This window comes from Talpa occidentalis, unplaced genomic scaffold (assembly GCF_014898055.3).
Source record: "Talpa occidentalis isolate TD23 unplaced genomic scaffold, MPIMG_talOcc4v2.1, whole genome shotgun sequence".
Taxonomy (NCBI): domain Eukaryota; kingdom Metazoa; phylum Chordata; class Mammalia; order Eulipotyphla; family Talpidae; genus Talpa; species Talpa occidentalis.
This window is the reverse complement of record NW_026555331.1, coordinates 88,904,436-88,932,300: the sequence shown is the minus strand read 5'-3', so window position 1 is coordinate 88,932,300 and position 27,865 is coordinate 88,904,436. Positions and strand designations below refer to the sequence as shown.

Genomic DNA, 27,865 nt, shown 5'->3' with positions numbered 1-27,865 from the left:
CCTGAAATATAAAGACTAGCATAACTTAGGTAACTCATAATTAATAAAAATTTTTTAAATTACATTGACTCCACTATTATTGGGTATGTTATATATCATTAAAAGATTATTAGAAGCAAGAAACACTATTCTGCCATTATACAAAGACATCATTTACTTAGCTTTGTTATAGTAAGTCAAAAACAAGATTATTACATAAAATCAGACTTCACTCTGGAAAAAACAAAAGCTGGGTAGTTGTAAAGAAATATTTATAAAGGATATGAAGAAAACAAGTAAGGTAAACTCAGGCTTGTTCACCAAAATCTAGAAGCCAACTCTTAAATTCTAAAAGAGGTTAAGGTTAGCACAAATAAAGGAAGTAACATTAAATTAAGAAATCAGCAAAATAATTTGCTGGGACTAAAACAGGTTACAGACTGAAAACAGAAATAACTTACCTCTTTTAGTTGATCAGCACTGCCCCATGATGCAGAACGCTGATGTGATCTCTTCTCTGTTCCCTCCTCTGCCCAACAGCTAGGTGTCTTTAAAAAAAAAAACAACAAAAAGGATTGTAGTTTTTACTCCCTGATCTCACAGCAACACAAACATTTTCAGAATCTTAGCATATATCAGCTAAGGGGATATACTAGATACTAAAATCCTTTATCCAGAAAGATTTTTGTGACCCTATGAAATGTTCAAAACATTGTTATATTCTAAATTATGAGAAATCTAATATGTCTCTGAGTAATGTTGCTCCAAACATTTCAGTTTTCACATCAACATTATTAATAACAAATTTAACAAAATCAACAGAAACTGTGAAGATATACATGTATTTCTCTTTGTAAAGAGAAGAGCCATATTAAACATGAAATGGTACATCTATTAAATACTACATATAGAAGTAAGATTAACAGAACGAGCACAGAAATAATGGGATTTAGATTATCTGCAGTTCAAATATCTAACCAGAGAGCTGACTATACCATTCCTCTTAGGAAAGACAATCCAAGAGTAAAGTGTCCTTTCTTGAAAAAAGCAAGTATATCTTTATATGAAAATATAAAGTCATTAGAAAAAGAAAAAAGAAAAATTAACATGCATAAACTGATTAAACTGCAGTAATGTCTCTTTTTGTAAAAAACTGAGCTGCATGTCAGAATACAGAATATTTCTTACCTAGAACCTCATTTTCTATTATTTAATGAGTATAAACATTACACACAAGTGCCGCAAAAAACACTAAATTCCACATGGTGAGACTGGTCATTCAGTGGTTGTATTAAAACTCAAACAATATTAAGAGATCATCCTTTATATATGAGAAGAGTCAGTGTAATACAAATTGGAGAAAGTGGAAAAAAAATACTATTTAAAGAAAAACAACTGATAATGATCATAATAAACACACATGGCTTTAAAAATTATTGCTACATACTGAAAAATATCACTTGAGATTGCACCTGTGACTTGATGTAATACACAGCTTCTTATGGAAAAGCTGCAATTCCACACCATATATTCAAAAACGCTGTGGATAACTTAAAATAATTACCATTTTAAAAAGTAATGATCCTCCAAAATGAAACCTTTTATAAATACTAGTTGAATTAAAATGTAAATAAACTACTAAACAGTTCAAGTACTAAAGAGAAGCTGTTTAGGCATGACTGAGAGAGTAAAACATTTTATTCAATTGGCAAGTGCAAGGATAAAAGATAACAATATATTAAACAAGTTGCTTCCCAAAACCTATTTGGCTGTCAAAACTTCCTAAAGTGTAGTACTAGGTCAAACAAACTACTTTGAAATAATTTAGGTCCCGCCAAGTAGTCATAAAGTAGTCAATTTATTCTAAAATTAATCAATTATGACAGTTTAATTTAGTCAAACTTGTATTAGGAGAACTTACATACCTTACTATTTTCACCTTTCTACCATTACTCTCATCAAAAATCAAGTGATTTAAAGATCATGTTTGAAACGCAACAGTACATTCATAGCAAAAGAGTAAGTTTTGACATGCTCCATAATTATTTAACATTATAAAACTCTAACCTTTGTATAGCTCTAACTTTTTCAAAGGACATTTACATAAATCCCAAACTTTCTGCAACTGTCTTAATACTGCCAACCACTCCACAAGCAAATGGAAAAAATGTGAAGAGTACTCTCAATTATGTCACTATAGAATTACATGCATAGAAGTCATTTAAATATATTCATCACAGTCTCAACTTTTCCAAACTAAACTCCCCAAAGAGAAATTTCATTTTAATCCCATCAATTTAAAATTAGTATGATGCAGAATTTAGGCTACTAGAGGGGCAGGTGAGGAAGGGGTGGGAATAAAGGGGGGGAGTGGACCTGTTGGTCAAGGGTAAATGAGTATATGTACTTTGAAGGCAGGGTTACGTGGTAACACATCTGAGGAGGTATGAACCTATGCCCCTATATTATATACAGTGCTGTAAACTTATGGTAGCTCAATAAAGAAAAAAAAATATTTTGTAGTATGAAAAATGCTCTAGTTTATAAACACACTCTGTAGACTGCATTGTCTAGCAATGTGCAATAATTTAAATTAATGAAAATTAAATGAAACTGGGCCTCCCTGGTGGCCCAAGGGGTTAAGACACAACCTATGAAGCTGCTAACTGCAGCTTCTACAGCACAAGTTCGATCCCCTGGCTGGCCAGGGAGCAACCCACATGGTGCAGCAGACGTCTCCTGACTCACCCACCGCTCCCCTCAGCAGTGTATTTCAGTCAATCTGCCTGTTCTGTTCCCCATTCTGTCTCTGGTGAATCCTCTCACCCCCCACACCTCTGGCCTGTACCCCAGCTCTTATATGCACAAATAAATACATCTTTAAAAAAATTAAATGAAACTAAAAGTTTAATTACTCTGTCACAATAGCACATTTCTAATACTCAGTAATCTTTAAGAGGCTAGTGACTAGTGGCTGCTATATAGGTCAACAGAGATAAGGAACATTTCCATTGTTGCACAGAGTTCTGAGAGCAGAGTTCTAAATATTTAATCACCTATTTTTAACAAGTTATTTTAGCTAAAGCAAAAAACAAAAGATAGTTACTTGGTTTATCAAATCTATTTAAAGCTTATGCAAGTTGAACTAATTTGAATCTAACTTGTTAAATCTGAGTATTTGAGGCCTGCTTTACCATTTGAATTATGGAAACAACTCAAAGTAGCAAAAGTTTTGTCCTTTCATATCAGTAATCAATTTTCTCCCAACTAGCCAGTTATTCTGCTCATTAGACTAGACTTGTTACTGGATGTTGGTAAGAACATATGACAGAGGGGTTCTGCAGTCAAATAAATTTTGGAAACATATATTACATTTCTCTATTAAATGTATAAGACAATGGACATTTCAAAGGCTTTTGCACACCCCCACACACACCCCCACACCCCCAAACACTCTTCTTTAAAAGACTTTACCTACTTTCTCTTACTTATATGATACCAAACACCTATTTCAGAAGCACATTTATTAATATCCTGTAGAACACTTCTCCCAGAAAGTTTGGAAAGAAATATAATCCCAAATAATTTGTACTGTATACAACAGCTTGTTCTTTAGTCACCAAAGTTTAGAAAAATTGGTCTTTCTAGGGACCGCCACTTACACTATAAAGGAAAAGAGAATAAACCTTTTATATATAGTTCAGCAAAGCACAATCAAAAATTGGATAGTTTTAAAAGAAAATCCTGCTTATGTAAGGGTACCTGCAGGTAGAAGAGACCCTTTTTAATTTTTTTTTACCTCTCAGAATCAGCCAAAATCCAACCCCTAAGCCCCAGGTTCATTTTGCTACCTTTAGTTACCTATGGAAAGAGTTCTTTTCAGTGAAACACATAGGAAACAACCCTGCTGCATATTATTTTTTAAGTATATTTTTTAAGAGTAAAGTTAACTGCAAAACTGAAAGGAAAGTACAGAAATTTCTCAGATACTCTTGTCTCCACAAATGCACAGCCTCCTGCATAACAACATCTCCTACAGAGCAGGACATTTATTACACAAATGTGTACAAATTTGTTACAACTCAAGAACCTACGCTGACACATCATTATCACCCAAAGTCCATAGTTTAAAACAGGTTTCACTATTGCTGCTCCTAAAATGAGCTCCTACAATGAGCTCACTAAAATAGGTTTCAATATTCTATGGGTTAGGACAAACATGACTTGTGTCCATCATTACAGTATCATACAGAGTATTTTTACTTGCTTAAAAACCCTCTGTGCTCTTCTATCTATTCATTTCTGCCTATCCTGCAAATCCTAACAACCAACGATTTTTGGGTTTTGTTGTTTTTTTTTTTTTTTTTAAATAGAGGCATGCTTTTTTATTTATTTATTTGTTTGTTTGTTTTGTTTTTATACATGCACTGGGTACAGTCAGAAGCACGGGAGGGTGGGAGAATTCACCAGAGCCAGAGCGGGGAGCAGAGCAGGCAGAAGGACCGAAGTACACTGCTGAGGGGAGCAGCGGGCGGCAGGAGAGGTCTGCGCGCCATGTGGGACCCTCCTCTGGTGGCCGGGGAGCAGCCGGGGATCGAACCGGCGCTGCAGAGGCCGTGGGCAGCTTCGCAACCCAGCGCTCAACCGCTGCGCCACCGGGGAGGCCCTGTTTTTTTTTTTTTTTTTTTTTACCATCACCATAGTTTCACCTTTTCCAGAATGTCATGACACCTGGAGTCATACAATATGTCATGATATCAGATTGCCATCTTTCACTTAGTAATATGCATTTATGTTTCCTCCATGTGTTTTCATGGCTAGATAGTTCATTTATTTTTAGTGCTGAATCCAGATCTACCACTGGCTGGTTGACCCACACTTTATTCATCCATTTACCTACTGGAGGACATCATGGTTGCTTTCAAGTTTTGGCAATTGTGAAAAATGCTGCTATAAATATCTGTGTACAAGTTTTTCTGTACACATATGTTTTTAACAACATTGAATAAACATTCAGAATCACGAATGTTGGACTGTAGGGTAAGAGTGTTTTAAGTTTTGTAAGATATCAATCTACTTCCAAAGTGGCTGCAGTATTTTGCATTCCTACCAGCAATAAATGAGAGTTCCTATCCCTCTGCATCCCAGTCACATTTGAGGTTGTCAGTTTTCTGGATTTCAGCCATTCTAATACCACATGGTAGGAGCTCACTATTGTTTTAATTTAGATTTCCCTGCTGGCACATGATGTGGAGCATTATTTCATATGCTTATTTGCCCTTTTCCTGGGTAAAGTATCTGTTAAGATCTGTCCCATTTTATTTATTTATTTTTTTTTAAGATTCATTTATTTATTTATTTATACAAGCACTGGGTACAGTCAGAAGCGCGGGAGGGTGAGAGAATTCACCAGAGCCAGAGCGGGCAGCAGAGCAGGCAGAAGGACCGAAGTACACTGCTGAGGGGAGCAGCGGGCGGCAGGAGAGGTCTGCACGCTATGTGGGACCCTCCTCCGGTGGCCGGGGAGCAGCCGGGGATCGAACCGGCACTGCAGAGGCTGCGGGCAGCTTCACAACCCAACGCTCAACCGCTGCGCCACCGGGGAGGCCCAAGATCTGTCCCATTTTAAAAGCAGTTTATTTTCTTATTGTTGAGTTTTAAGGGTTCTTTGTTTATTCTGGGCAACAGTCTTTTATCTGATGGATATTTTTGTTATTTATATTTTCAATCACAAACTAGTAAGGGCAAATAGGCTTTCCTGCTTTGTCAATTTCAAAACAGTTTAAAGTAATTCTAGCAAGAAAATAATCTTTTTCAATATTAGGAGGCTAAATATGATTCTAAAAGACCACAAAAACAATAGATCTATGTACTCACTGTCCTGAACCAATTTCAAAGTGTGGTCCCCAGATGAGCAGCATCAACCTCATCAGGAAACATGTTAGAAATGCAAATTGTCAGGCTCAACTCAGAAATACTAAATCTGGGATTCTTAGATAAGGTCTAGCAATTGATATATAAAAAGCTCTCCAGATGACTCTGATGTAGGTTGAAGTTTGAAAAACACTGTTAGACTAAGGAAATAAAATAAGACGTAGATGCTGCAATCAAGATGTCATATTGATCATATACTCACTCATTTTTCTTGTAGACTATTATCCATTAACAAATATAAAATCAATTTTCATATCATTACATTTTTAGAAATTAGCATAGATAAAGTAAACATTGGAGTCACACAGAAAATCATATTGATAGGGAGAATTTTTTTTTACTAAATAATACTTAACAGTAGTCACTAGCAAGAATTAACATTCCTGAATAGTTAAGTGAATGCATAAAATTCATTTTAGGTCTTAATATATTCAACACACAATTAAATGAAACTCTTTCAAGTAATGGTTTGTGATTTTCCAGATTATTAACAAGATATGTATTCAGAAGGTCAATTTCTGAAAATAAGAAATACCACAGAACTCTGCTAGTATATCTGAGTGAGGCATGATAAAATGAAACAATTTGCCTAAGTCTGTGAGAAATGCTAACTTGAAAAAGAGCAATCATAATATGCACCAACAACCTTAAAAATATTCAGAGTAATTTTACTTCTAAGCATTAAACCTAAGATTTACACTTTCCTAATTGCCCATCAATTGGAAAGTGAAAAATTGCATCACATTCTTATAATAATACAAAAGAAAGAAACATATGAATGATAATCTCACTTTACAAAACAAACAGACACAAAGAGAAAAAAGACTAGAAAGAGATATTTTGAAATGTAAATAGTGGTGAGAGTTCCAGATAATTCTATAATAAATCCAGAATATTTTAAAATGAGAAAATATCAAGAAAAGTCTTAAAGTCATGTTTAGGAATACTGTATGGAAAAATGTTATGATATTAAATTTGAAAGTTTATAGAACACTGAAGTGTCAACTGAACTCCACCTTTAAAAGTTTTGTAAATGTAAATCATCAAAATATAAACAGATGTACATCACAATGTTAAAAATGGCCATATCTGGATATTTGGAACATAATCGACTTATTTTCTTTGTGCTTTTTAGGTGTTTTCCAAAATGACTATTTTCAAAATCTGAATTTTTGGTAAGTCTCAGTGAACATCTACTTTGAGAAAGCCCCATATGGAATTGCAAAAATTCTAATTTTGAAGAGATCTATTTTTGAAGAGAGATTACATGTAAGTTATATTTATGTTAGGATGTAAGCACATATCACGTAAAATATTTTTGACTGGATAGGGTTGCTTTTGAGTAGGGAGTTTTCTCAAACAAGTACCTATATGTAGATTATCAACTACTGGATATGGGAATGGAGTGGGAGAACTTAGAGAAAGCTAAAACATTTAACTTTTTAAATTAAGAGTTTAATTGAAAACAGAAGGTCACTGAAATGTCAAATACCCAGAAATATTAATGGACAGTTTTTGATGAGAAAATTGACATGAATTTATAGTAATTTAATTTGAACATACCTTTAATTATATGAAGGAAAATATATCCCCAAAAATGTTTTCCTAAAAAATTTAAACATACAGCTATGGTCATTATGATCATATGATCCAGTAATTCCCCCCCAAAAAAATGAAAACATATGTTCTCACAAAAACTTCTTTATAGCAATTCTTCAAATGGTGAATGTTTAAGTGAAATGTAGCAAAACCATACCCTGGAATATTATTGGCAATTAAAAAAAAAAGGAATGAAGTTCTGATATATGCTGTGATATGGATTAATCTTAAAAGCATTATACTAGGGCCTCTCTGGTGGCGCAGCAGTTGAGCGCTGGCTGTGAAGATGCCCGCAGCCTCTGCAGCGCCGGTTCAATCCCTGGCCGCCGGCAAGGGTCCCACAAGGCAAGCAGACCTCTCCTGCCGTGCCCACTGCTCCCCTCAGCAGTGTACTTTGGTCCTTCTGCCTGTTCTGCTCCCTGCCCTGGCTCTGGTGAATTCTCTCACCCTCCTGCGCTTCTGACTGTACCCAGTGCTTGTATAAATAAATAAATAAATCTTGAAAAAAATTATACTAAGTGAAAGAAGTTATATACGAAAGGTCACATAATATCTGAGCTCATTTATAAGAAATGTTCAGGACAGGCAAATCTGTAGATGAAAAATAGATTAGTGGAGCCACAGCCTGAAAGAAAGAGGCCTGGGGGGAAATATAACAGCAAGCGAGTGCTAAAGGGTGTGGTGGTTTCTGTTTTGGAGTGATGAAAATGTTCTAAAATGATAATGGCACTGGTTGCACAACTCTTGATATATTAAGGATCACTGAATTGCACACAATAGCTGAAATGTAATTCATATAAATTATATCCCAATAAAGCTGTTATTTAAGTCAAACTCGCAATTACAAATCATCTCAGTTTTCAATCAAAAAGTCAGGTGTTGCTGAACCTGAAAATCCAAAGCATTTTTTATTTTCTCTTAAAAATAGTTGGTATTTTCTCTTTTTTTGCCTTCAATCAGTGAGTTAATTAGTTGGTATTTTCTGTTATGCTTTTTCTTGCAAATTTCAAATCACACAAAGGCACTAGTTGAGTACTATCAGAGGAAAGGCTATATAAGACACCGTACATTAATACTTTTAGTATTATTAATACATCTTACTACACATCTAGTCATGGTAAGAATATTTAATCAAAGCACTAATAGACATAACATAAAATAAACTGTGCAATAAAAATACTTTTTTTCTGTGGCCTCCCTGGTAGCCTAGGGGTTAAGTGTCAGCACTATTACCACCATGGCCTGAGTTCAAATCCCTGACAGGGACTAACCCACATGGTGCAACAGACCTCTCCTGTCTCGCCCCCTGCTCCCCTCAGCAGTGTATTTTAGTAGATCCACCTGCTCTGCTCCCCACTCTGTCTCTGGTGAACCCTCTCACCCCCCATACCTTTAGCCTATATCCCAGTTCTTCTATGCAGAAATAAATAAATAAATCTAAAAAAAAAAAAAGAAAGAAAAGACTCTTTTCTGGTTTCTTAAAGAAAGTTATTAAATAGAGTCTTGGCAAATAATAATTTTATGCTTTAACCAAAAGGAGAATGGCTGTATGAGGAATTAAAAGTATAAATAATATTTCAAATTTGTTATTTGATTTATATTTAGTATTATTATTCTGAAAGTTATATCACTACTATTGGGGATATATTTAAAAATCAAATGATACGGTCTAACTTTTTAAGTTTTCAGAAAGTATTAAAATGAATTCATTCTTTTTTTAAAAAAATCACAATTTTCTTTGGTTGCTAGGTTTCAAAACATTGATGTTAAAAATGAGTAATTTTATTTTTTAAATAAATAAAAAAATTATACAAAACACTTCAGATAAAACATTTATCAATGACACTGAACTACAGCTGTCTTGGAATTATCCAAGAGATTAATTATTTTTGTTGTTTCGTGATAGTTTTTAATATTTTTCAAAAGTTCTCATATCTGAAGGTTGGCAGTCAAACAGTTCAAGGGTCCACATTATGACTAACGTTAATATATTTGAAAATATTTAAATTTACAAATGGAAACAAACGTTACTCTAAGACCTTTTTGATATAATTATTAAAAGTTACAAGATTTATAAGTTGAAAAATCAGATTTCTAAGCTGAACTTACATGTACAAGGAACTGGTATTAGAATAGTCAGTGAGGGAGAAATAATAATAATCACTTTTTCTGTCCACTTAATTATATTCAAATTGTTGACTACAGATTCTAATACAAAGGAGGCTAACATTCATCAGTATGTACTATGATTAGATATTGTGCTATAAGCTTAATGAATTATTTCATATAATCTTTACTGCAGTAGATTCTAGTGTTTCCCTCAAAAACTGTAAGAATTCCAACAGTGTAGGAAATTGTTTTCACTTGGTTTATAATGTTTCCTACCAATACAACATATCCTGTTAAGTCATTCATTTATACAAAATAGTTATTAATAACTTGAAAGGTATATGCTCTTCATACCAAACACATAAACATGATCTAACATTTAAGTCCCCAAGGCTTAATGTGTATAACATACAGATGTCTTTTCGGTCAGTGCCACCTGGTTATTAGCATCACAGGATTTTTGATTGATTTCATGGGCTTATAAAATATAAAAGAGAACTAATATAGCAAACAACAAATGTCAAGAAAACATAAAAGGAGGGCTGATTCAAATAAATATAGCTTAGGGGTAAAGACTAGATAAAATTGTGAAATAGGGAAAGAGCTAAAAGGAAATTAGGTTTTGTTTTCTGCTCAATTCTTCTAGTAATGGGAGGAAAACCATATATATATGGGGAGCAGAAATAAGAGGAAGGCCCTTCACAATAAATTGAATGAATATAATACCTAGTAGACATAAGGAAAGTTTTGAGTTTCTAATAATTTTAGAGAGTATTTGAAATTAATGAATAAGATATAAAGTATTTCAGTCACAGATTTAAAATTCCATCAGTAGAGTCAAGTATTTTCCTGCAACAACCAAAATTATTACACTCTAATCTACAAAGATGACTACTTTGTACCAAATATTCAACTCTATGAATATACGATCTTCTCTCTTAATTAGCTAATGTCTGAGAGAAAAAGTAAAGGTGCTCCTGTACAAGAATTTATCTTTATACAATTGCTCAGCAGCCAGTTAGGGACCAGCTCCATAAAAATAACAATTTATGTTAGTGGAATGCAATGTAACAGAACAACATGACCAAATCTTTACACTTGCTTCCATTTTAAGAAGAAACTACCTTCCTCCCACTCTCCCCCAAATATTCCAGCAACCACTGCTTCTTAAACAAACTTCAACAGCAGGCTCTTCAACAAGGGTACAGGAAACCCAAACAGCTGTATCAAGTATAACTTTTGGTCAGGAAATGAGTTTCTGATCAAAGTGGTAAGACTGAAAGTTCTCTTTAATATCCATTATTATTTGAGATATCATCTACTCCTCTGATTAAAGTCCTCTCCAACCAAGCTTCTTTCATGAGGAAGGAAAAGGATGGAGTATTTTAAATATATTTTCAATAACAAAGAATTCATGTATTTTAGTTCAGAGTTGTTGACTATAAAATGTTGGCTAAAACCAAATGCTAAGTAGTAACTCTTGATTTGTTTCTTTAAGACAAATAGATTTCTAAGGTAAGATATTGACATAAACAGAGGACCATAAAAATCCCTATATTCAAACTTAATGAAATTAAGAAAAATAAACAAAAAATGCTTTTATGTACTTTTAAGTTTCATACTTTAAATTTTGAAAATTCAAACAAAAATACTAAAAGAAAACATCATCTGGAGAATGGAAAGCAAAAGTTAGCAAAAAATAATGGAAGTCTACCATTTTATTACCCCATAAAGAATACAAAAGAACTAGAAAAGTTCTGAAATCTTTCTCTGATACCAAATTTGAAGGGAAGAGGAATGAGGGGAGTAGCGGAAGGACTTACATGGTGTAACAGTTACTCTCACCTTAGTTGTCCATTAGACATTTAAAAAATACTGCAGAGTGTCACCAGGTTATTTTTCACTCCCAGGGAGATATATGATATGTGACTATAAATGAATGAATGAATGAATGAATGAATGAAGGAGCAAGTAGCTCAAAGCTAATTATTTCTAACAATAAAAAAGATCTGCCACAAGAAGAATATAAAAACAAATTAAGATATAGAGAGAAAGAGAGAAGGGAAGAAAGGAGGAAAAAATTTCCATTCAAAGTTCTCCTTCCGGCTGTAAATTAATAGTGCCATGACCAATATCCAAACATTCACCCATTATATCCCTTCTTTGATAGTGAATGTTAATAATAACTATTACTTAATGACATTTACTGTTAGTTACTATTTGAACATTTCAAATGCATTAACTCAATTTAATTCTTATAACAATTCTATGAGGTATATCATCTCACTTACAAATGTGGAAACTGAGGCACAGAGGTTGCCCAGATTATAAAGATAGAATGCTAGAGTTGAGATACAAAACCATATAGTCTGATTTCAGAACCAAAGCTCTAGACCAATGAAAAGAAAACAGAATTTGCAATATTAATTTGTATCATGAAAACAGTAAGTTCAGGGAAAATGTTTAATCAAGACAGAAAGCATTCAATAAAAATAGTAGTACCAACCAGGAGGAAGATTTAACAGACATAAATCTTTAAGCATGTTTATTATTGGGATATATAAGTCAATGACCATTGGAGACGTCAACAGAATTTCCATACTACCAGCTCACAACAGAACAGACAGACATATACAAAAAGGACTATATGGAAAATGAATAATATAATTAGTAAGGTTGACTATACAATACATTCTATATCTAAAAGTACAAAAATGTGTAATGGTGTAAAATATATACAAATAAATTATTTAAAAAGTACCTCATTTTCAAGTACAGAACATTAGTTTAAAAAATAGGTGTTATATTAGGTCAAAAAGAATATTTCAGTGAGGTTACTAAAGCCCTATAATTCCATAATCTGTAATAAAACTGGAAATTGTTTTTCCTGGGAAAAACACTTTAAACATTTAAAAGTTAAAAACAGGGGAACTCCCTGGTGGCGCAAGGGGTTAAAATGCAGCCTATGAAGCTGTCCACAGCCTCTGCAGCACGAGTTAGATCCCCAGCCAGGGAGGTGACCCACATGGCGCAGCAGAAGTCTCCTGACTCACCCACTGCTCCCCTCGGCAGTGTATTTCCCACTCTGTCTCTGGTGAATCGTCTCGCTCTCCACACCTCTGGCCTGTACCCCAGTTCTTGTGTGCATAAATAAAATAAATCTTTGAAAAATAATAAAAATTAAAAACAAAAAGATCTCACATGCAGGTTACCAAAACTGAAATTGCATAATACCTTGAAATTGCATAATGCCTTGAAAATACTAATCAAAACTAAAATCAAAGGCTAAATCTTGGCTTACACTATTAAATAAGAAATACCACAGATAAAAAATTAAGAATTCATTTTCAGAACTTAGAAAAGAACAATATACTTCAGGAAGGCAGAATAAAGTTAGAGATAGAGCAAAGCTAGACATTAAACTAGAGAAAAAAAGAGAAAGAAATTCAACAACTTCGAACAATGTCAATGCTATATTACCAAATTTAATTACTCAAACACAAATAGGCAATATTAAAAATAAGAAAAATAACTGTAAATGTGCAAGAAATTTAAAGAACTTTATACAAGAACACTTTATTAGCTAATGCACTTGAAAATTTGAATGAAATGAATTACATCTAGAAAGCAAATGGAAAAACTGAACAAAAGAAACACAATCCCAAAGAGACCAACAGTTTTGGAAGAAATTGAGATTTTCTAAAGAGCTAGAATCCAAAAGCATACTCGTCTAGTCAGCTTCACAGGTAAAATTCTTTCAGACCCAAGTAACTGATAATCAGACATTTATAACATGCCAGAGCTTATAGAGCCCCAAGCAAAACCTTTTTATGAAGCAAGTATAACACTAATCTAAGGATGACATTGTGAAAAAGAAAATAATTTCATACCTCATTTCTGAATATTGAAACTAAATACACTAAACTGAATACACGTTGCTTGCTACCAGTTGTCTTTAAAAAAAGAACTCCATAAACAAATAGCATTTATTCTAGTTGTATCATCATGGATAAATTAAACATTTAATTTAAAAAAAAATTAAAAATATAATCATTTCAATGATAACATAGTATTTTGCATATAAAGAGAAAACATATTCTACCCTATTTACAACAATAAACCAAAAAAGACAGGTATAAGCTTAACAAGAAATATTTTGATCCTAAAAAAAAAAAAGTTTTGAAATGTTCCTGAAGGACAAAAATAATAATTGAATAAATAAAAAGACATACCCCTTTTTGTTTTTTGTTTTTTTCCTTTAATATTTATTTATTTATTTATACAAGCACTGGGTACAGTCAGAAGCGCGGGAGGGTGAGAGAATTCACCAGAGCCAGAGCGGGGAGCAGAGCAGGTAGAGGGACTGAGGTACACTGCTGAGGGGAGCAGCGGGCGGCAGGAGAGGTCTGCGCGCCATGCGGGACCCTCCTCCGGTGGCCGGGGAGCAGCCAGGGATCGAACTGGCGCTTTAGAGGCTGCGGGCAGCTTCGCAACCCAGCGCTCAACCGCTGCGCCACCGGGGAGGCCCGACATACCCCTTTTTGGATAAGACTCACTAAGGTAAAGTTGGCAATTCTACATAAATACTTAATTGCATTATAAAATACTTTGATAGGAATTTGACAAAATTGAAGATTAGTCACAAATATTCTAAAAATGAATGTAATGAATGGGACTAACCACATAAACTACTAAAATGAAATACCAAGCAACAAAAATTAAAATCATTCAGTGTTAGGCACAAGGTATCAATGGTATAATGCATAGAGAGTCCAGAAAGAGACACAAATGAAAATGGGGATTTATTTTTTGATAAGAGTAACATCTCAAATCAGTAGAAAGTAGAAAAACCAAATGGCTGATTAGTTGGACACATAGGTAAATACAGATCCCATCTCATTCCTTCCATCAAAATAAACTGCAGAAGTATCAAAGATATAAATGTAAAAATTTAATTATGACAGAAAATAAGGGTTAAATTTTTGGGGGGGAGTAATCCCTCCTAATTATAGCATAATAACTAAAAAAGGAACAGATATAGATCAATGGAATAAAACAGAGCACTAGAAATAAACTGTCACATATCTGATCAACTGATATTCAACAAACATATTTAAGACCATGCAACGGGTGAAAAATACCCTTTCAACACTAGCACTGACTATCCTGATTGCAAAAAAAAAAAAAAATTTAAGTTGGACCTTTACTTTAGACCATGTAACAAAAATTTAGGATAAAGATCTAAATTTAAGACTTAAAGGCCTCCCTGGAGGCACACGGGTTAAGTCTCTGTGCTATCAAGTTATTGCCAGCTACTGCAGCAAGAGTTTGATTCCCCACTGGCTAGGGAGCTAACCCACATGGTATAGCAGACCTCTCCTGTCTCAGACGCTGCTCCCCTCAGCAGTGTATTTCAGTAGATTTGCCTGTTCTGCTCCCCACTTTGTCTCTAGTGAATCTTCTCACCCCCCACACCCTGACCTACACCCCAGTTATTGTATGTATAAATTAAAAAAAAAACTTCTAAAAAATAAATTGAAGAATTAACTGTAAAACATTTAGAAGGAAACATATGGGACAGCTTTATGGCACTGGATTTGGCAATGATTTTTTGGATGTGACACCACTGAGACACTATCAAGAAAGTGAAACAGCAACACACAGAATGAGAAAAGAGATTTGTAAAACATGTGGCAATAGAATAATATCAGAACATATAAAGAACTCCTAAAGTTCAACAATAAAAAATAACCCAATTCAAAAATGGACCAAGGAATTAAATAAACATTCCTCTAATAAAGATATACAGATGGCCAAAAAGCACATGAAAAGATGCTCAATATCACTAATCATTAAGGAAATACAAATCAAAACCACCATGAGATACTCCTTCACCATTATGATTACCATTAAAAAAAATGCCCAAAATTATAATAAAGTAAAAATCAAAATCAACAAGCAACTATAAACCAGAGATACACTATGGGGGGAAGAGAGGAGAGATTAGGATCAAAATAAGGGAGGTGGGAAATGTATGGGGAATATAACCAAGATGAAAATGCATCCATTGTGCAAAAATGAAAAATGATGTAAAAAATGTATTAAATAAATAAATAAATAAATGCCCAGAAAATTACAAGTATTGGCAAGGATTTAAAAAAAGTGGGAATCCTTGAACATTGTTGGTGGAAATGCAAAATGATGCAGCCACTGTATAAAACAAAAATCTAACATAGAATTACCATATGACCCAACAATTCTGTTTCTGGATATATACCAAAAATAAAGCAGGAACTTGGAAAGTATATGTATATGAATGTTTATAAGAACATTATTCAAAAGGCAGAAAAAAATCCAAATGTCTATCAACTAATTAATTAAGAAAGAAGATGTAGTAGACTCATACAACAATATCCTCAACCTTAAAAAGGAAAAAAAAATGGCAACATGCTGTAACATGAATGAACTTTGAAACAATCCAGACACAAGAGAACAAATACCATATAATTTTTCGTGTAGGAGGCTCCCAGGGTAAACTAATAGAGACATAAAGTACAACTGTGGTTGCCTGGGCATGAGAAATATAAAATAAATGGGGAATTAGTATTTAAAGAATATAAAGTTTCATGCGAGGAAGAATATGCAGTTGTAAAGATGGATAGTGGTGACTGTACAAGGGTGTGAATGTATACGTATGTTTAAAAATAGCTAAAATGGTACAATTTTATGTATATGTTACTACAGTTTTAAAAAATAGCCAAAAGGAGGTATGGATTTTTGCACATCAGGAGGAATGTCCATGATCCATCAAATGTAAGATGTCAGAGATACAATGTCCAATTTGATTCCATCAATGTGTGGATATGTTTAAAAAACATATTTCTCCATGTACAGAAAATGTCTCAAAAAATGTATCCAAAAAAAAAAAAAAAAACCCAAACACTTGTTAATAATGATTCCTTAAGGAATGGATTGGGAAAGTAGCTATTTATTTATTTATGTCCTTCTACATTAAATGTATTATTTTACCATCCAAAATTATTTTAAATAATACTAAAATTAGATAAAACTCAAAAATACAAACTTGAAGTATTTCATAGTTCTTAAAGTAGCTAAGCTCAAAACATCCTGAGATAATCAGGATAAGTTCTGACAAATGTTTTCAGTTGTATAAGCAAAACCTCCATCAAGATATATAACATTTCTATTGTCATCTGAGGAAGTTCCCTCACATTGGGCCTTAATTTAAACACAAGATCTGTCTTCAAAGTCCATAGCCTTTTCTACAACACTATGCTATTTCTTCCTAAAAGGCCCAAAGTAAAAACAGACTAAACATTAATAATTTTACATATGGCCCTCAAAAATGAAGTGAGTTGAAAGACAGAAATATTAAAGGAAGAGTATATTAGAGACACCATCTCTCAAAAACCAAACCAGCATTTAGTATCTTAGCAAGCTATACTTGCTTTCCTCCAGACTCCCACACACAGAAGAGTCTACTTCCCTTTCCAAGAGTTAAAAAGTTAGTCTAGAAGAAGTAGACATGACCATAAAAAAACATCTCTTATATTCACCTCTGTATCGTCAAATTAACAGATGCTTGTAAGGCAAGCATTAAGTACTGTACACAGTAGTGGTTGCTACGAGAGGCAGTGGGGGAAATGGAGAAAAAACAAAAGCTTTGGCATCAGCCAGATCTGAATTCAAATCTCCTTATATTTGCTGCTCATGTAATCATTTACAAATACTTTTAGTTTCTCTGAAGTCCTTTACTTTCCCAACTATAATCTGAGTCTATATTTTGTCTTCTATTCAATGTCAAGATTTTTAAATAAATGAATCATGTACAAACACAAGCAGAGAACACCTAATCTGGATGTCAAACTTTAGAGGGAATTGCTCTGGTTCTCTTCCAGCCAAACCCCTCCAAAGAAGGTAAAGAGACATAGGGACCAAAAGGACATGCACACTGCGGGCCCACATCTCTGCCACAGTACAGTCTGGGTTATCTGAGCCCAGCAATTTTTCCACTCAAACAGCAGGGAGCCTGGCTTTGAAGGCTTGCAAGGAACTATTTATTCTCTAGGGCTCATTCTTTTTTGTTGTTAATAAATTCTTTTTTTTTTTTTTTGAGATTGATTTATTTATTCAAGAACCAGAATACAAGCCAGATGTGTGGGAGGGTGAGAGAATTCACCAGAGACAGAGTGGGGAGCAGAACAGACAGACTGACTGAGATACACTGCTGAGGGGAGCAGCACGCAAGACAGGAGAGGTCTGCTGCGCCATGTAGGTAGCTCCCTGGCCGGCTGGGATAGATCCTGTGCTACAGAGGCTGTGGACTGCTTCACAGTGCTGCGCTCAACCGCCTGCACCACCAGGAAGGCCCTAGGCCTCATTCTTAAAGGAGTATGGATAGAAATTGAACTGAATACTTGGAGGGTCTCAACATAGGTTTAAAGCTACTTCTCAGAGTATAAAACAGAGTATAGAGTAAAAAAAGGGGTGGGGGCTAGAAACAGAAGGTGGGGTAGACTCAGTCCAATTAAACATTTTGACATGTGACTTTGAACAATACGGGAATTCTTAATTCAAACCTGACCTTCAAGGTTAATATGAAGATTTGTCAAAATGCAAGGACAAAATATACTTAATTTAAAAGCATATTAATAAATGTATACCTATAGGGCCTTCATTTATATTGCTCCAGACCCTTCAGATTTTATAAGTGGGCATGCTTATATTTATTAATAACCGAATATATGTATTGCCACATTCACTTTTAAATATTAAATATTTAGTCATATAACAGTATTATGAATTAGGTTTCATTAATCCCATGACAATGATAAAGAGACACATTTAAGAAACCTCCCTAGCACGCTTTTCATCTGTCTCTATATCAATCTCCTCTTAACTCCCAAATATCTGGGTTTCCTCCTCTACCACATTTATACCACAATCTTCAAGACAGTGTACCCTAATCCATAAACCCAGTCCTCATTTTCCGTAACTTCTCTTTAGCAACTAGTACTTTAAAGAATTTTTCCTTTCTTAGAATAACTTTCTAAAGTTTGTTTATGTTATTTATTTTAGTTCTCTTAGCTATGGCTCTTTCTCTGGTTCCTTTTCTTAGTATTTGTAAAGGATGACTAAAATGATGCTTCTGGATAGTGTGAGCATAAAGCATATATTCAATAAAATGTAGTTTTGAAAAAAATCTGAAAACAATAGCTACTATTTTTAAATACAGTGCCAGTTACTATACTTACAAACACGTGTCGGTACATGCATAGGCCCCTAAGATTGAAGCTCATATTGGTTGACAGATTAACCTGCATTAAAAACCAGCCCAACACATTCATCTTTGTGACCCTGAGTAAGTCACTGAACTTCCGTAGATTTCTGCTTCTCCATCTGTGTAATTTTATATGAGAATTAAATGCAATACAAAATATGAAAAAGAACATGTCACATGATCTGGAAACATTAATTCTCTCCTTGTCTTGTTGTTTCCCAGGTCAATTTTCTCTTTCCCTTGTAACTTTTCCAAAAATTAACTCCTTGGTTCCTTGACCTTCTTCCTTTATATTCTATGCCCATATTTCATCCAAAATGTGAAACCAACTCCTCCAGAAAAATGGTTTGAATTATCTGGGCCTATTTTATGCATCCATAGATTTGTTAGGCATTTCTACTTGAGAATCTCACTGCCTATCATATCAAATGAATCCTTTCTTTAATAAAACAAAGAGTGGAAAGCAAAAGATAGATTGGGGGTGGCACAGACTATTACAAAGGGAGAATTGCTAGGATGGATGATAAAAAGCTAATTTCACAGTTTCAAGCTTGTCTGAGAAAATTAGAAAAACTACAAAGATTTTTATAGATCATGCCAAAAACGTTCTCCTTATTCACTTCTTCAGAGGTGAAACTCTATAATCTTCTATTTCCCTAAGCTACAAAACCCAAAATGTTCTCATTCTTTGAATTTCCTCACATTTAAATCTTCCACTCATCTACATCTAATTATACACTATCTACTATTCCCAATTTTCATAAATTCACATCTTATCTTTCTAACTATGCTGTAAGTTCTTTAAAGCCAACAACCAATCATGTCATACATGCTTTTTAGTATCCTTTACAATGTCAATAAACTCTAACTGATTAATCAAATTAAGATGTTTTCAGATTTTTTTTTCCCCTGACCCAGAAGGAAAAGCTTTTTAATTCAAAAGTTACATTTCACAGATAGGTAAAGTTGATGAACAATAAATTTGCTATTTCTCTCTTCAGGTTTTCAGTCTTGACTTTAAACACACAAAAATCCTTTAACATAAATTTTCTTAGCCACATGATAATGCTTTAAAAATTGTTTCTAGGAACTATGCAAACTGTTCTATAAAAATTAATTATATTTTCTAATATGACGACTAGTGATTAGATGAATTTCTATTGTAAAACAATTCATAAAACTAAATAGAATAAAATAAAACCATGTAATGAAGACTGATGTGCTATTTATTAAATATAAATAAGTCTAAACCTTTTAAAAGTTAGCTGATAAATAATCTAAAGCTTACTAAAAGAAATGACTTTCTTCTTTGGGAAATCTGATTAAATTAGATTTTCTTTACTGTGACCAAAACAGAACAACTGCAGGGCAGTTTTATAATTGTTTTTGATTTTCTTCGTTTACCTGAGTAGCTTTATCTTTCATGCATGAAGGGTAATGAACATGAGGATCCCGAGGCCACTGTCCTGTGAGGTAAGGTCCTGTTATCGTGTCCAAAGAGGAGGTTCTCCTTATTGTACTAGAGGTTCGAACTTGCTGAGATTTTGGCCTGTCCACTACAAAAAGTCAAAAAAAATTAAGATTAGTCACAAATGAGTAATATAAATTTAAATTGTTTGTAGAATGCTATCCTGTCAATTTTCCCTATAATACATATTTACCCTAATAGTCCTCTTAAATGATCGATTAAATTATTATAGACCCTCTCCAAAGGAAAATACACTGAGATATTAAATATTACATATACTTCCAGCTCTATTACAATTCTACAAAGCCCATCCATTTCAGAAATCTATTCTATATAAAACCAATGTATCATCTCCACTGCCATTACTCTTATATGGCACCTGGACTGCTAGTTTTCTGTCTTTATAGTCATGCCAATTAAACCTTACAGTGGTACTTCCCATACCTGCTAAGAAACATTTCCATAGTTATTCATTACCATTAAATCCATATATTTCATTATTTGACTCCTATATATCTCAATGCTTAATCTCTTTGTATTCCTTCATAACCCATGCTAACTACCAGGTGCCACTCAAACTAACTGCAGTCTCCCAAATTTGAAACTCTCTCTCCTCTGCATCTGTACATCCTATCATTACCTGAGTCTAGAACTTTCTCCTTCCTGTTCACTTAACAAATCTTGTAGACCATCTCAAGTAACACAATGTCTCTGTGAAACATTTCCCAATGCCCTTCCTTCTCCATCTCTGGCCTTTTCCATTTAATATATACATGCCCTTGTCTGCTTGCAAGAAACCCTGTTAGTGTCCCCATCCGCAACCCATGCATAAGTTTAGCACCTACAGATTGAAAAAGAGCCAATGCTCAATACCTATTTAAAATTTACACCACTATGCAAAAATAACATGTACAGTAAACCTTATATTTTTATTGAACTTCCTCATTTATGGATTATGAATGTAAAACCCAGAACGACTGTCCAAGGTAACAGAGCTGCTAACAGGTGACAGAGGCAAAGAGGAACCAAGATCTCTAGACATTCACCACAATACAATTAATCTATTGTAACACTCTACCTACTTCTCATATGAATATCACAGGTACCTCTGTTGAAAATTAAAATTATGATACTGCACTCTATAATTTCATTACAAAGAAAACTAGAGGATCTTAAATATATACACATTGAAGTAATTTACTACTACTGTGCCTCCAAGGTTGGGAGTCTTATCTCACCCCAAACAAAATACCTTACACATTACAGAGGATTAAGAAACCTGTTACTGAATGCTCTCCTTTAACTACCTTTCTGACACCAGAATACATAATTAACTTTTTATCATAAAAACAAAAGAAAATGCAGTATAATCTGATCTTATACTACTTATACATCTTACAACTACAGTTTTCATTTCTTCTCTAACCTAATAAGTTGTTACAGAAGATTTGAAAATTACTAAATTGCCTCCCTATCTTTATTAGTTATTTCTAATCTTATTTCACTGCAGTTAGAGAATCTAGTATGACTTATTTCTAATCTTTAGAATTACCTGAAATTTTTTAAATCATTTTGTGAGTCATGGACAAGATACATTTTCTGTTTACAGAATATGTCTTGTAGATCATCTGAAATAAAAATGTAGAATATGGGAATATCATTATTACCAATCTGATGTATCACATATGTAGTATGCTAAGATTTCTGAACTACTTTTGAGATATAATAATTTTTATTTCTTGCAGTTTTTTAATATCTACATTTTAATTCTGTATAATTTATTGTTTCCTGATCCAACATCATCCCTATGGCTTACATCCTTTACCATTATAATCTGTTACATCTATTTCTTTTTACTTTTAAATTCTGTCAAGCTCAATATTATGACAGCCTTTTTGCTTTCTATTATAATTTGCTTGGTATGCCTATTCTTTATTTTCAGGTGCCTTTGTATAACTTTATTGATGTGTTTCTTTTGTACATAGTATATAATTAGGTTTTCAAAAAAGCTTTGGAGTAAGTCATCTTCTTATAGAAGACAAAGTTTATCGTACTTATATCTATTGTTTTAACAGATTTGATTTAACTTTTATAACTTTCTTCCCATTTCGTAATGCTTTTTGTGACATGTTTTCTATTCTCTACTATTTGTTTCTTATTTTCTCTTTCCTACCTTCTCCTCCCATTAAAGGAAACTTAGAAGATATGTAGAGTGTTTATAGTTCTACTACTAGAAATTATTTCTGTTTGCAAATATTTTTCCCAGCAATAAAAGCAATACCTACAAGTTTTAGTATCTTTGGAAAATTATGAAAATTAACATTTCCCTTTATCTCAATTTATAATAATTTGTTTAAATTTTTAGAGTTTACTTTGCATTCTCTCTACCAGGAACAAAAGATAGAAACAGGTTATCCCCTGAATGACAGAGGCAATATTCATAGCAGTTCACTGCTAAATTAAAAAAGGCCTTCATAGAGGTCAGCTATAAAATGAAATGCCCTTTATAAGTGAAAAAATTGTGCCTAAACTTAAAGTGCTTCAAACTATTTTAAAAGTTGTATATAGTCTTCTTATAGCTATTAACATGCCTTCTAGCTTGCTAAGTAGATAACAGGAATCATTTTTGGTTTATAATAAGTGTATTAAGAATCTATAAATGAGTCCCCTGAGCTATATGAAATTCTATTCTGTAATTACTAACTTATCTTTTATTATATTTTCAATCACTGGACATTTGCTTTTCACTTTTAAAAGATCAAGTCTTAACCCTTGGTGTCTTTTCTCTTTAATTAGCTACTTTGTCAGAACTGTGGTCCTCAAATTTTTACTAAGTACTCCTATTAGTACTATTAGTACCTATTAGCAAGCATACAGTCATATGTGCAGCTATTTTATAGATGGGGTATGTAGAGCACTGTGTTAAATGTTACAAAACAGATAAAATAGAAACATGAAATTAAAAAATAAAAATAGGGCCTCCCCGGTGGCGTAGCAGTTGAGCGCTGGGTTGTAAAGCTGCCTGCAGCCTCTGCAGCGCAGGTTCGATCCCTGGCTGCCTGGCAAGGGTCCCACATGGTGCGCAGACCTCTCCTGCCGCCTGCTGCTTCCCTCAGCAGTGTATTTCATCAGTCTGCCTGTTCTACTCTCCGCTCTGGTGAATTCTCTCACCCTCCTGCGCTTCTGACTGTACCCAGTGCTTGTATAAATAAATAAATAAATCTTTTTAAAAAATAATAATATAAAAATAGAAGTTATAATATTTTCTTCTTATACTTCAAGGAATAGCCTCACTCTTCAATGTGATTACTAGGATAAGTCATGAGAAATAGGGTGCTGAATTATATGTGTGTGTGTGTGTGTGTATATATATATATATATACATACATATATATATATATATGCATGCCAGTTAGCTTTGTCTAATTCTATATATAACACTATTGCTTAACTGTGTTAATGATACCTATACCAGCACCTAACATTACCAATAACCAACCCCACCCTCAGAAACAGAAAAAGTCTGCTGTAGGTAAGACGAAGTCAGGACACAACAGTATCCATTTCTTGCTATTTATATGAGATAAAAGCATTTGATAGGTATTTCAAACATATACTTTACAAGGAAGCTATTCACCATTGTTGACACTCGAAAAATTTCAAAGACAGAATTCTTCCAAGGTACGATTAGCCATAATAACTCTTACTTAACACCAGGGCCTTAGATTTAGCAAAAGGCTCATCAAGAAGAGTGCAATTCTATTTCAGTAAAATGACTTACTACCATTATCCAAACCATCATAGCAGTAAGTTAGTTTTTAACTCTCTTAACTTCCAACACTCGATTTTCATTTATTTTTATTTGTTTAATCTATGGTATTATCGTCTACCAATTACTGTTCTACAACTTAGTACTATGAGAAAAATCATTGCTAGCTTTGTATTATTTACGTATTCTGCACAGTAAATTGTTTCTTGCTTCATGATTACAGATGTGATTAGAATATATATTTGGTTTTGAATTGAACTGCCATAATATTTAATTATTATGATATTACCTTAATATAAGTAGATCAAATAAGGCACCATATCAACTAGAAACATGTATTAGTAAAGTCAAACAATCTTTGAACTTACAAGAACCTGAATAACTTAATTAAATTGCTAAAATGTTCAAACATATATATGGAAAGCATATATGAAAGTCAAAAATACTTATTTTCCATACTTATGCTAAACAGAAGTCAACAAAATATTATTTTCACAGATGGCAAAAAAAGGAATCATTACCAAAACAAAAAACAAAAACAAGAACAAAAAACCAAACTTGCTGTCTGCTATATACAAATTACTATTTCCATGTACCAAGGGAATAACAAAGTAAGTTTCATATTATTTTCCTATCCTTAAGAAGTCTACATTATGGCTGGGGTATATAACATAAATACAATTAAGCTATAATAAAGCAGTGCATATATGGCGCATGCATACCACTGAAGGACAGGAAGGCAAACAAGGCAAAAAATAAATTAGGCAGCAGACAGCAGGAATAATACTCTCTATGCAAGGAAAACTTTCAAAGAGTAGTAAGAGTCTTTTCATGCCACATAGCAGTCCTGTTGCTAACATCTCTTCCCTAAATATTTCAGAGTAAAATACAGAACTAAACTCAGCATCAAAACAGGACAGAAAAAAAAAAATCACATCTACTTTTAGTACTGACTGCCTAGGTAAAAGAAATTGTGAGCTGGTAGGATGTTACCCCCAGTAATGTTTGAACAGGTGGACTAAATCAGGTACTGGAGAACCCTGTACAGTTTAGCCCATCACACTGGCCATGAGGCATCATGACAGACAGAAAACATTGTATCCTGACTAATGATTATCTCTTAGACTCCTGCAGGGAGAAGGCTGAGAACCCTCCTGTGCAAGTTGTAGTGTTACTCCTCTGCATGCCTGGGTATAGTCCAACCCAGAACAAGCTATGACCTGCTATCTTCCACTCTCCCACCCCCCTCTGGACCTACTCTTTAAATATCTCCTACTGATTCCCTTGGAGAAGTGAGGCTAAATTCTCCTTTCCCACACTGGCTCCCTCATGCATGAGTCTCTCTAACTACACTTAACACACTCTGGTGAATTCTTTCCCTAGAGGGCAACGAACCCACCCTTTTGGGTCAGGGCCTGTAACAGCAGCAGTCTATAAAAAGGTTTCCTAATTACATTCATCTATGGGTTGTGCTTTCTCTCCTAGCTTTCCCTCTCTCAATAGACACACATGGCAGCAGCAGTTGGTAGGCCTGGGGCGCCTCGAGGGTACCCACTGAATACTATACAAAATAATTCTTCCTCTCTAACAGCCAACTGGAAATTCTACTTTAAAGTAATAACAGTAAAACAGGTTTAAAAACAAGAAACTATGTTAGATAACTCTGAATCTGATTAGCAAACTACATATTGTTCTAAGTAGGCAAAAATGCTCAATATCTATCTGGTAGAGCAATGTAATATGATGTTATATTAATTACTATGTTCCCATTAACTTTTACTTTAGTGGTGATAAGTGAAAATAAACTGATTAATGAGTTTGGAAATCTGGTATCTTAAGAAGCTAATTAGCAGTGGAAAATTAACAAAGCAAAGTGGAGTTTCTGCAAGTTAAAAAAAAATACAGAATTTAGAAACTTTAAGAATTTCAACTACTGTGTTTAAGGAACAAGCCACCACACCTTCCAAATTAACTTTACCAAATGGTAGAGGACGTAATGTTTTTGAATACTGTAATGTGTCCAAATAGAATGTAAATCAACACACAATTTTGAAAGTGCTCAGATTCTTTTCTTAGATTTTAACAACACTCTGACCTTTTCATCCTACATTCAATCTGCAAAAGCAAATAAAAATTGTCAGTTTTCTTTGTCTATCAATTAATAATTATAAGCCAAAATTTTCCACTATTACTGATTACAAAAGAAAAGCCCATCTAAGTATTTAACAACGCATTTGAACTTTTAGAATAAGAGATATTATTCCTTCAGCTACAACTCTATGAAACTTAGCCATTGTAACATTACCACCGAAATGAGCCGCTTACTTTATTCAAAATCCATCACTGATTGCAATTTTAACCCATACATTAACAAAAATGCTTAAGATAACTAAATAGTATTACCATTTATTTCCAGTTCTACATAAAACTATAATGTTAGCCAATACTGTCAAAAGATACACACAAATATGAAGAATTTTGGTACTGAATTTAAGCTCCTAAAGTGTATGAAGTCTTTTTTTAATCCTTTAACAGTAAAAAAAAAAAAGTATTTTAACATGGCAAAAATAATCTTATTGGCTTTGTTACCATCCAAAATAAAAAGTCATTAAGTCCTAAAATGAACATACAGTTGTGTGTGTGTGTGCAGCCATGTACACGCATGCCTTAAATTATCTTGTACTAATTAGAAGAATGCCAAAAAAATTTTTTTTAAATGTTGGCAATGCTTTTTAGCATGTCAACATCTGCATATGTCTCAGAAGTAAACAAAAACAGCTTTGTAATACTTCACCCAGAAATTAGATATAAGAGATCCTAAAAACGAATACACAAGGCCCTCAAGTAATTCAAAAGTGCACTAAGCAAAAGATCTCAAGGATAGGATCCTGAAATGTGGTTTTCTATATATGGATCACTAGGCAGCTTGTTAAAAACGCAGGTTACTGTGTCATTCTCAGAGATTTTAATTAGTTTTAGGGGTGAAACTGTTAAACTGTTTAAAACAGAGAAGGCAATGCCTAAATGAAACTATAAGGCCAACATACCCAAGACCATAGTAAACATTTGCCAGAGCTGATAAAGCCAAGAGAGAGGTAGTCTGATACAGCCCAAAGAGAGTAAGAAGCTGCAAAGAGGGGAAGGCAGATCCCTTTCCCTTCAGGCTACCTGGACCAACAAGCCAATGCCCCATGAGTGCCTGCACAGTACACCGCATAAAGGGGCAGAATGAGCAGCCTCCTGAACTCCATTTAGGCCAGGAGCCACTGCCCCTCCCTTCCTTGCATTTGCTCTTTCCTGGGCTCTTCCCACCCAGGGCTGCCCCTTATGTATGATTTTAATTCTGCCTCTAAATAAACTTTGCTTTTGCTTCTGCTAAAAATGTGACTGAATTCTTTCGCACCACAGTCAAGGACTGAGGAACCCACCAAACCCGGAAACATCTAGTAACCCCCAAACCGGGTAACATAATCATGTAATCAATGTATATTTATAACCAAACCGAACTTACTCAGATACATCATCAGGTGTGGAAAGTACTGAGGCCCTAAAGCATTGTATCTCAAAGTGTGAGACATGTTAAATATGTTCATGCTAAAGCCCAATTTCTCACTAACAATGGTAGACTCTGGCAGTAGAACCACAAAATCTGAATTTTTAATAGCATCTCAGGTGATTCTAATACTATTAAAAGATTAACAAGCAA

At 33.9% G+C, this 27,865-nt stretch overlaps 1 protein-coding gene across 1 annotated transcript in view; it reads right to left on the bottom strand.

Annotated features, from left to right (window-relative positions):
* GLCCI1 (glucocorticoid induced 1) overlaps positions 1-27,865 on the bottom strand; it is a 93,610-nt gene that overhangs the window by 37,016 nt on the left and 28,729 nt on the right. Inside the window, 2 exon segments of the mRNA XM_037508213.2 lie at positions 441-527; positions 20,327-20,478. Of these exon segments, the coding sequence (XP_037364110.1) occupies positions 441-527; positions 20,327-20,478 (239 nt within the window).